The sequence below is a fragment of the Castor canadensis genome, chromosome 8 (assembly GCF_047511655.1).
Source record: "Castor canadensis chromosome 8, mCasCan1.hap1v2, whole genome shotgun sequence".
Lineage (NCBI taxonomy): Eukaryota > Metazoa > Chordata > Mammalia > Rodentia > Castoridae > Castor > Castor canadensis.
In genome coordinates this window covers 93,937,125-93,948,356 of record NC_133393.1, presented here as the reverse complement: position 1 = coordinate 93,948,356, position 11,232 = coordinate 93,937,125, and the positions used below count along the sequence as shown (strand labels likewise).

The window sequence follows — 11,232 nt, the reverse complement described above, 5'->3', positions numbered from 1 at the left end:
CAGTAGACTGATGATGAAAATTTTAAAAAGTCTTCATCTGATTGCAGAATCTGCATTTCCTCAAAGCACACTTAGAGGCTCTGTCTGCATTACTTGAAGATGTGCATAACTGAGAAGGCTTACCAATTAGTTTGAATGTGTGACTAGAAAGTATTTTTTAAATGGTAACATATTTTTTTAGTTTAGTTTATACGATATTGGAAACCATAACATAAACTCAATAAATTTTCTTCCATGCTGGTTCACCAATGTTTTTACTAAAACATGTTCTAATAACTCATTTCATTCAATTTTTCCATCCCTCCAGTTCTACATACACAGCAGCTATGAGGAGAGGGCTGAATAGGAATTACTCAGAGGTGACCGAGTTCATTCTGCTGGGATTTAGAACTGTTCCAAAACTACAGATCCTTTTATTCTTGGTGTTCTTGATAATCTACATGGTTATTATAATGGGGAATGTCACTATGATAATTGTCATTAAGATGGACTCTAGGCTGCAAATGCCTATGCATTTCTTCCTTAGAAATTTGTCCTATTTAGATCTCTGCTATTCCACAGTCATCGCTCCAAAAATGTTAGCCAACTTCTTGAATAATGAAAAGAAAATATCCTACAATAGCTGTTTGGCTCAGTTTTTCTTCTTTGCCTTGTTTGTTACAAGTGAATGCTTTCTTTTGTCTGTGATGGCATTTGATCTGTTCTCAGCCATTTGCTCTCCTCTCCTTTACCCTGTGCAAATGTCCCACAAAGTCTGTGCTCAGTTGGTAACTGGATCTTATATCTTTGGATTCATCAACTCTGTAGTGCATACAGGTTTCACCCTCGGTTTGCATTTTTGTCGAGAAAACCAACCTGACCACTTTTTCTGTGATGTCTCAGTCTTGAACAAGATCTCCTGTGTTGACACCTTTGTGAATGAGATTGTGCTGTTTATTCTGTCTGCTCTCATCATCATCACCACCACCACTGTCATTCTGGTTTCCCATGGATATATCCTCTCCACTGTCCTAAAGATTCCCTCCACCCAGGGCAGGCAAAAGACTTTCTCCACTTGTGGTTCCCATATAGCAGTGGTGTGTTTATTGTATGGAACTGTCTTTTTCATTTATGCTGAACCTGGGGCCACCTCCTCACCAGAGCAAAGCAAGATTGTAGCTGTGTTCTACACACTTATAACACCAATGCTGAACCCTCTCATATACAGTCTGAGAAACAGAGATGTGAAAGATGCTGTGAAAATATTGTTATGTGGGAAATGGTCCTCTTGGTGACATTCAGGAATCCACTATATAGTGGATGAAATTTATTTTTTGAAGGTTCTCTTCTGATATAAAGTATTTAATTATTTAATAATATATTGTTAATAAAAATATTTAAATTAATATGATATTTGTTAATTAATATTATAAATTATTAATTATATAATAGTGAAAGCTGATCTATCAAGAACACATAATATATACCATAGATTGACTTTATTACCACTTTAAATGCTGTAAATGAAATATAAAGAGCTCACTGATGTAATTTGGTAAAGACAAAAGCCAGTGCCACTCTAGAATTGTAATCATCCAACTCCATCCAAATACAAATTCTGATGCATGTGGAACAAACTGAAATTATAGTCACACAGCCTTCAAGCAATCATGCTTGAATAGAGGTGTAGATATAGGTCAGTCTTAGAATACAACTTCAAACCTTCTTCAGTCATCATTGATATAAATAGTATTGTCTCTATTTTCTTCTAATATTTTAATCAACTTTTCACATGGAGTCAGATTACATTTGTATGTAAATTTATCTATTGTTTCAAAAATATTACATATACTTACCCCCGATAATCAGATAATTTTCAGTGTTAATGATTTTATACATTATTTTTAACATTAGTAAAAAAAAGTTTAATTTTCATATACAGTGTAGATTGAGGCCTTAACTAAAGTTCTTTTCCATCATTTCCTGATTTCTTTTTGAACAAACAGGGACAAGATGGGATTTGTGTCTCACTTTTTGCATTTACTTTGTTTCTTTAAATATACATATATGAACACTAAATAGGAATCTAAGAACCTAATGGGGTCAGTTGCATTGCTGGGAGTGGATTATTTGCTTTAGAAATGTATTTAGCTGGTATATCACTGTTCTGGCACATCTACGTGAGAAAAGAAGAACAAGATCTTTCATTTATTTCCTTCTAAATGTGTGTTGCATACAATCTCACTTTTGCTGGGCTTAAATATATTTTCTTGACTGGTATTGATGACTGAATTTAGGCAGAAGAGGAAATTCTATGCTCTGAAGGCTTCATGGCTTCACTAAAAGCTCAAGTTCAACTTAACATTCATTTCCAGCTAATTAAAAATAAAGCACCACCATGTTTTCAATTTCTATTGTTACTTCAGGGAAATAAGCCTCACAGATAATTCATGACTGGACAGACATTCAGGCTGAAGCAGAATGAAGAAATTACTGTTTTTATACCACATTGATTGATTGATATCAATTGAGAATGTCCATATTACAGCAAAATCTTAATATCTGATAATTGTCCTTTGTTGTTTTAAGTTTATTTTGTGAGTATATAGTATATTTTATACATACTAGATGTTATTTCAACTTGAATTGTTTATCTATTATATATATATGTATATATAGGCGTGTATATATTGACATATGATACATGTTAATGGGTAAAGTATGTTATTTGTTTTTCATTTTATTTTTAGTTTTTACAAATTGTTCAAGTTATTTTACTAGTTATGGGACCTAGTGTGATAATTTGACCCAAGAAAGTAATGTGTAATGGTCAAATCAAGGTAATTAGATTTCTTTTTTTTAAATACTTATCATTTCTTTGTGTTGGGAGGCTTTGAACTCCTTCTAGATTGTTATAAAATACATAATATATTGCTTAGCACTATTCTGCTATAAAACATTAGAACTTATTCCTCTTATCTACCTGTATATTGGTACCCATTCTCCAAAGTCCCTCTAACACATTCCTCTCTACCCTTTCCAGTCCCCAGTAACCGCTAATTTACACAGCATTTTAATCTTCTGCATATGAGTGTCAGCATGAGGAAGTATTGCTTTCTGCATTTGGCTTACTTCACCTAACACAATGACCTTTATTTCTACCAAGATCACTGTGAACAACTGGACTCAATTCATTTTATGGCCAAATAAAAATCCATTGTGTGTATATATAATACATTTTCTTTATCTTTTGGGCACATCGGTTGCTTCTATATCTTTTCTATTGTGAATAGTGCTAATAGTGTATAGTCTCTATTTTGGGAGTGCAGGTATCACTCTGATATATTGATTTCATTTCCTTTGGAGATTTTGTGTGTGTGTGTGTGTGGTGTATGTGTGTGTGTGGTGTATGTGGTGTGTGTGTGTGATGTGTGTGTATGTGGGGGGGTGGTGTGTGTGTGGTGTGTGTGGTATGTGTGTGTGGTGTGCGTATAGTGTTTGTGGTGTGTGCATGTGTGGTGTGTGAGTGTAGTGTGTGTGGTGTGTGTGTGCAGTGTGTGTGTAGTGTGTGTGTGTGTGCGTGTCTGTGCAGTGTGTGTGTGGTGTGTGTGTGTGTGGTGTGTGTGTGTGGTGTGTGTGTGGTGTGTGTGTGGTGTGTGTGTGTGGTGTGTGTGTGGTGTGTGTGTGGTGTGTGTGTGTGGTGTGTGTGTGGTGTGTGTGTGTGTGTATCCAATAGTGAAAATGCTGACTTATGGTAGAGTTACTTTTAGTCTTTTGAGAAACACCATACTGTTTTCTATACTGACTACATTCTTATCCAAATTGTTATGGAAACTCTACCTTTCTCTGCATTCTTACCAGCAGTTGTGAGTTTTTGTCTTTTTGAGGATAGCCATTCTTTTTTTTTTTAAAGTATATCCAGTCATTTTTGTTTTCTAAGTGAAGACTGAAATAATGAAAAATAAACCTCAGGAAGGTTAAACAGCTACACTACAGACAAACTTATTAGTCAGCTTCTCACTACTCATCCACTGCTCTATCCACTTTATTATGCTGCTCTGTGGCATCCAGATTTCCATGTTCATTGCTGTCAAATGAACTGTAAAATTGGGATCTGGTGGTTCCCGCCTGTAATCCTAGCTATTCAGGAGGCAAAGATCAGGAGGATTGCAATTCAAAGCCAGCCCCAGGCAAGTAGTTTGTGAGACCCTATCTGTAAAAAAGAGTTCATGGAGAGGCTCAAGGTGAGGGCCCTGAGTTCAAACCTCCGAACCAAAAAAAAAATGTACTGTATAAATCACTGCAGTGATGGTTATGTTCAAAAAGGAAGCCACTCTCCTAATTTTGTGTTTTTAGGCTGTACTAGAGGATTGACAGTGAAAAGATGATAGTTATCTTTTTTAATTTCAGGGCTTGTAGTACTTTCCACATTCATGCAACCATATCAAATGATGCAGTCTTCTTTAGAAACATGAAAATTTGGACATTCAATGTTGTTGACCAAAATTTCTTAAATAGCCAAGAAGAAATAAGAAAGTCTATGAGTATTAATGGCTCCAATTGCTTGATTTAAAAATGTTAGTATTTTATGATTGTCACAGAATGTTCACATTCACTATCACATAAGAGCAGGATACTTTGTGAGGAAGATTGAAAATGATTTTCATATTGATTATCCATAAAGACAAGGGCAATTCCATCTCATACCTTGAATATGAAGGATTGTTAGTCCAGAGAAATGAGTGTGACTCATTATTCCAGAGTCAGAAATGCCTCTTGGGTTGATGTAGCTCCTATACTCTAACCTCAGGAACACATTCAGCTGTCACCTGAGCCACCACTGGAGGTAAGTCCAACCAGATGCATTATGAAACATGACTTTGCTGAAGGCACAGAGATGATTATAGCCATTCTAACTGGGTGCTTGTATTTATGTTACTATCTCATGCTTGTTGCTCTGTTCCTGTTTTGGTGTGTGGCAGTTAAAAAATAACAGCCTTTATGCTTTCATCTTTGAGAGTTATAAGCCTAAATAACACAATATCACTTGTGTTTAAATATAGAAATACATCTTTTTTTAAAGAAAACTCACCATTTTATTGTGTAATTTTCTTAAATAATTTATCTATATATTGAAGGCAGTTTTGAAGTTTTTACTTCAATAATGATTGAAATTTTCTAAACATAATTTAGAACATCAAAAGAAAAAGGAAAGTCTATTATATTTTACCCACCATGTATCATATTATGCGTTGCTTTTCAACTTTTACTTAACCAATTATAGCTTCAACTTTTTAAAATTCAAGCTTCTTCTCCTCTATCAGGAACCTAATTCTTTTAAGTCTCATTTTTAGGAATTTTTATAATCTATTATTGTCAACTTTAGGCTTTTGCCATTTTTAATATTTTCTTTTTCTCCTGTGTTCTTTTTTATATTGTTTGACTACAGTTCATATGTTGTTCTTAATAATAATAGCTTCCATTGTCTTGATCTTTGAAAAATATAAGCAATATTACATTAATGTATCTGTTTTAAACAAATGAGTGTTACTTAAATTTAAGAACAACAAATATGTATAGCTTATCTTTTATGAATAGTAGGGATTTTCCCCTTATAAAACTATACTTCACTCAGTAGTTCTTATAGGGTAAATACATGATGTGGCATGTAATGGTGTCTTTTCCTGAAAATATTCTCCCACTTAACAGAAGACAAATATGAAGCTAACAAAATGTTGCAGATTAAATATTTACTCCATGTACCAATATATAGAAAACCTGTTACTTTATACCTTAAAAGTCAAATCACACTTAATAGAACTATATATGTTTTTCTAAGCTCTTTCATCCTTTCTATTGTAATCCATAATATTTTTTGTTTTTTACAATGTCAAATGAATTCCTCCATAGCAAAGATTATGTCATATTCCACATGAGTCTTTCTACAGGAAGTCATAGTCCTTTCTTATCATATATATTTGTATTATTTCTATGAACGTCCTTTTAAATCCTTAACTCCTTTTTTTGTGCATTAAAAACCAGTTATTAAAATTCCTATAAATCACCACACAGTTATTTCCCTTTGCATGCAACCCTATTTCACCTGGCTGAATCTATTTTTAGATTGTGCCACAGAAATTTTTCTTGACCATTAAGACCACTCACCTTCAGTGTGTCATTCCCTTTGTCTATTCTATGAATGCCTTGATGCACTGAGCTCAGCATGTGTTGTTTACATCATGCTCAGCTATTTGTCCTCCTCATTTGATTGTGAGCTTTTTAAATGCAGAAATTATTTGTGCATAGAAATTTCTGTAGTGACAAAAATATATCAAAGTTTCACAGACATTGATTCAATTAATGGATTCTCACAAAAGCATAAATTTAAAAGTAGATTATCCTTAATTTTTAGGAATGCTATTACATTGTTCCTGCAAAAAAGAAAGATTTAAAGGATTTTCAATCTAGTGCATGTGTGTATAAAGATAGCATAGCAATGGTCCAACCCAGAGAAATCATGAAACAGGTGTATCACTCATCCAGCCTCTGGAGAGAGGATGACTCACATGCAACCTTTATGTACCTCTGCCCAGAGTTTCTAATTCTCTATGCACTCTAAGATACTTTTTAAGTAAAACTAAAATGTGTGTTTCTTTTTATCACACTACATGTTTGCTATCTTTGCCTATGTCCCTATCCTCATAGCACATAGTACTGATTCAAGGTAAACAATATATCCCAAAATACATTTAAGTTACAAACTTGGTTGGGAACATATTTTTCCTAAAAACAAATTATGCGATGATCATTGTCTATACCAAAAATGGAGGGGAGGTAAGGGAAAGTCATTCCAAAATCATGAGCTGAGCAAATATTCTATATTATATATTCCAGTATAGACCATTATATAATGTAAAGTATAAGTACATGGGATTATATAAATAAAACCTCTAACACTAAATATTTCTAAGATCAACAGGACAGTTAGTTACATCAGTGCTTCACCAAGTCATCACAACATCAAGGCCATTAAGTTATAACACTGCTAAAATAGCATTAATAAAATATACCCTTTTCTCTAGGATAGTTCTCACATATTCTTTGACATTTTATTTTTGGAAGGTTTAACCAGTGAGTGACTACAGTGTATTATGAGGAGGCCACGCTTCATTTTTATGACTCCCTTCATTTTATACCTATAATAGATGTTCCTTGAGTGATAATCAACACAAAAAATTAAGGTTGAGGGAATGACTGCTAAAAAATATTTGTGGCTCTCTATTTCCACATTACTTCAGTGAATTAAGATCCAGCAACTACTGCAACGTCAGAGTATTCAGTAATGCCTACTATTTTAGCAATACAATTTTTTAATTTCTTTTTTTTTGGTGGTACTGGGGTTTGAACTCAGTGCCTTATGCTTGTTACACAGTCATGGTGCCATTTGAGCCATTCTGCCAGCTCCAATTTAAATTTTTTTTATATATGCTACATGTTACTTATTGTTTATTTCATCTCATTATTACCACATCCTATTTATGTAGCATATACAAAATATTTGAACAAAGTGAACACTTAATAACCATTAAACATACTTACCAAATTAATTATTAAACTGAAAAATAATTTATTTAAAAATTAATTTATTACTTATCTAGGATCATGTATAGGAGAGAAGGGCAGTTTCAAAGATTAACACTAGATGAAGATTATTTAAGCAGTTTATATTATATAATAAAATATGAGAGATTATACCACAATATGATATACATTTAATTCTGTGAAAAAAATGTTATTGGAGATCATTGGAAGGAATTGTCATTAAAAATGCTTCCCTAAAGTCCAGGGTGTCTTCTATGTCCCTGGACTTTTAGGATTAAGAATGTTTCTTCAGAGGGGAAAAAATGAGTAACATATGGGAAGGATATATCACATGGTACAAGCTATTAATAATGTAGTTTTAATATGCAGAAGGTTAACCCATCAATGCCACAAGAGTTGTGAAATAGAAAAGCACAGTGCAACTGAAGGAAGAGAAATTGTAATCAGAGAATGGTAGAGTTTCTTTGACATCTTTGTTTATCAAATAGTAAATGAAAGGATTCAACATAGGTGTAATAAAGGAGGAGTGTGGGAGGACACTGTTTAGTTCAGGAAATCCATCAGGAGTGAGACACATAAAATGGGCAGCACCGTACAATTTCTCAGAGAGGCTTGTCAGGTTTTTTTGTTTGCTTTTGTTTTTGTTTTCAGGAGCTCAGAATCATTTGTTCCACCTAGTATCTCTCTGAAACAATGCAAGTTCTCTAATTCTGCAATAGCAGAATTCTTACAATCAGGAATTCTTAACTCCTGATCAAAGTCAAAGTATGCTACTCCCCCAAATAAGGCAAGACTGATACAACTCCCTCAGAAAATCTTCCAAAATTTCAGAATGCTGCATACACACTACTTTTCTCTCTCCCCATGCAGTAGAGAGTTCACGTTGTATGCTTTCATCTAATTTGTGCCTAGCCATGACATCCCTACCCCTGGTCTCCTGGAATCTAAACTATTCTGATTTCATCAGCACTGCAAATGGAGCAAGAGAGAAATTAATCTCTCTTCAACATTTTGAAAAGTCAGTATTTTGTATTCTGTGCCCACTGTCACCTTTCCCCCAAGGGGTAAGTAATGAGCAAAGGTACTCTCATGGAATTAAGCTGAGCCAGTTTGAGGGTTTATCACATGGGTAAAATGAAATTGCTCTTCTTATCTACTTCAGTGCAGTTGTTTTGGGGTTTATGGTCACCTATGTATATTGCAACTTTATAACTCTATTCTGGAATTCTCATAAAGGTGTTTTACTCCATCATATTATTGCTAAATTTGTGTTTCTATAAAGGAACCAGTATTGGGACTTTCTATTTGGCCATTTTGCTGATGTCAGTTGCATATTGGATTTCAAATTTCTAATTCCACTGATTATTGATATATAGAAAAGAAATGGCCATTGTATATTAACTTTGCATCCAGCAACCTTGTTGTAATCAATTACTAGCTTCAGGAGGTTTTCTTTATGAGGAGGACAATTCTTTTAGGTTTTGTACACATGCAATCAGGATAAATATAAACCTTCTTAATCTATGTATGTATTAGAATGAGTTTTCTAAGCACGTCATAACAAAATACCATAATTTTTTAAACAAAAAATTTGTTTTCTTGCAGTTATGGAGGCTGAGTGTCTAAGATGAATTTATCATCAAAGTTGATTTCTTCTGAGACCTCTCTTCTTGATTAGTAGATGGCTGTTCTCTTGCTGCCTCTTCATATGCTTCATATGCTCACCTCTGGTGCTTCTCTATGTTATAATCTCCTCTTCATATAATTATACATGTTATGGTGTATTAAGTTCCACTTATGGCCTATTTTAATTTAAATACATTTTGAAGGACCTGTCTCCAAATATACACACATTCAGGGGTACTGGTGGCTAGGGCTTCAACATACAAACTTGAACATAATACAATTCAACTCATAACAATATTCTTTTCTTACTGCATCATCTAACACAAACAGTACACACTCAAAAGGTGTGAGCAGAAGTGATACCTTGTGCCTATGTGGAGCAGAGTATTTCTAGTTTCTCATCATTAGGATGATGTAAACTGTAGTCCTTTAAATTGTAGTGCTTGGTGGGGGTATACTGTGACATTTACGAAAGTTCTGAATGTTGTCTCAGGTGGAGTTAAGGCACTATTTGGTACACATACATTGTATAGAAAAATCTACAAATAGCATTTTTATAAAATTTGGGACAATAACACATTGTCAGCCACAAGAGGAATGAAATTAAGAGTGACAATACCAATGGTAGAGAGAATTAATAAAGAATAATCTTTTTCTTCTCTAAAAGTTTTTTAAGAGCCTCTTTCACATCTTTGTTCTGCAGAGAGTAAATCAAAGGATTCAGCATAGGTGTGATGAGGGAGTAACATAAAGTGGCCACTTTGCTCAGTTCAGGAAATCTGTCAGGAGTGAGATACATGAAAAGCACAGCACCATACAGAATACTAACTACTCCCAAGTGCGAGCTACAAGTGGAGAAGGCCCTCTTTCATCCCTCTGTGCAGCGTATCTTTAGAACTGTGGACACAATATACATGTAAGAAATAACAATGACTATGATGGTAGGCAAAATGATGATGTTGGATAAGGAAAAAGATACCATTTTATGGATGAACAAGTCAGAACATGATAATCTCTCAAGTGGTCAAACATCACAGTAAAAATGGTCAATGGCCCAAGAAGCACAAAAGGATAGAGTAAATGCCATGCTAGTCTGAAGAAATGAGCTGATACAACCACAAAAGTAGGAGCACACCACCAGCTGAGTGCAGTGATGTGTTGACATCTGAACAGAATAGAAGAGTGGGTTGCAGATGGCAATGAAGTGGTCATAAGCCATGGCTGCCAGGAGAAACCCCTCAGTGACAATGAAGAGTGCAAAGAGAAAGAACTGGGCCACACAGCCTGCAAAGGAGATAGCCTTGTTCTCAGACCAGAAGTTGCTCATAGCCTTGGGTGCAATGACTGATGAATAAGAGAGATCAACAAAGGAGAGATTGCCTAGGAAGAAATACATTGGTGTGTTCAGTCGGGGGTCAGTCATAATAATGGTCATCATCTCAACATTCCCCAGAAGGATCATGGCATATACAAGCAGAAATAGCAGGAAGAGGAGAAGATGGAGCTCAGGGTGCACCCTGAAGCCTACAAGAATGAAGTCAGTCATTTCTGAGTGATTGGTTGTTCCTCTGTCACCCATGGAAGAGACCTGATAAGAGGCACAAGGCAAAATAAATACATGAACTCTGGGTTTGAACCCAGCATTACACGTGGTTTCTACAGTATTTGGACTCACTAGGCTGTCCTGTAATCATTTTTCATTTTAACCTTAGAGAAATAATGTGACTTAAATAGAAGTGAAGAGAGTGCTGTTGGAACCAAAAGTTATTCTTCTTAATTTCTGAAAGTAGTAGCATTAGGTCTTTATTTCTTCACATCCAATGCAACACCTTTCTACCAAAATACTTTTCACATTTAAATTTATCTATACTTTTCCTCCTCTGGTTTACACAATAACTTCAGTATCATGAAGCAATGACTAGAAGAGAACACACATCATTTAATTAAATGGTATTCAGAAAGCTTATGTACTCTGGGTTTAGAGATATTGGGGATTTTAATAGGTTTAGTAAAACTTGAGGGTTT

The 11,232-nt window shown here is 34.6% G+C and overlaps 1 protein-coding gene and 1 pseudogene across 1 annotated transcript; one reads left to right on the top strand and one right to left on the bottom strand.

Annotated features, from left to right (window-relative positions):
* Window positions 1-326: 326 nt before the first annotated feature.
* LOC141425938 (olfactory receptor 9S13-like) lies at window positions 327-1,274 on the top strand. Its single transcript, XM_074084864.1, has one exon. It carries the CDS (start codon window positions 327-329, stop codon window positions 1,272-1,274), a length of 948 nt encoding a protein of 315 aa, XP_073940965.1.
* Window positions 1,275-9,841: 8,567 nt separating this feature from the next.
* Window positions 9,842-10,786, bottom strand: LOC141425937 (olfactory receptor 9K2-like; annotated as a pseudogene).
* Window positions 10,787-11,232: the final 446 nt, after the last annotated feature.

Excerpts from the sequence above, each read along its gene's own strand:
- LOC141425938 (XM_074084864.1), top strand. The coding sequence starts at position 327 with ATGAGGAGAGGGCTGAATAGGAATTACTCAGAGGTGACCGAGTTCATT.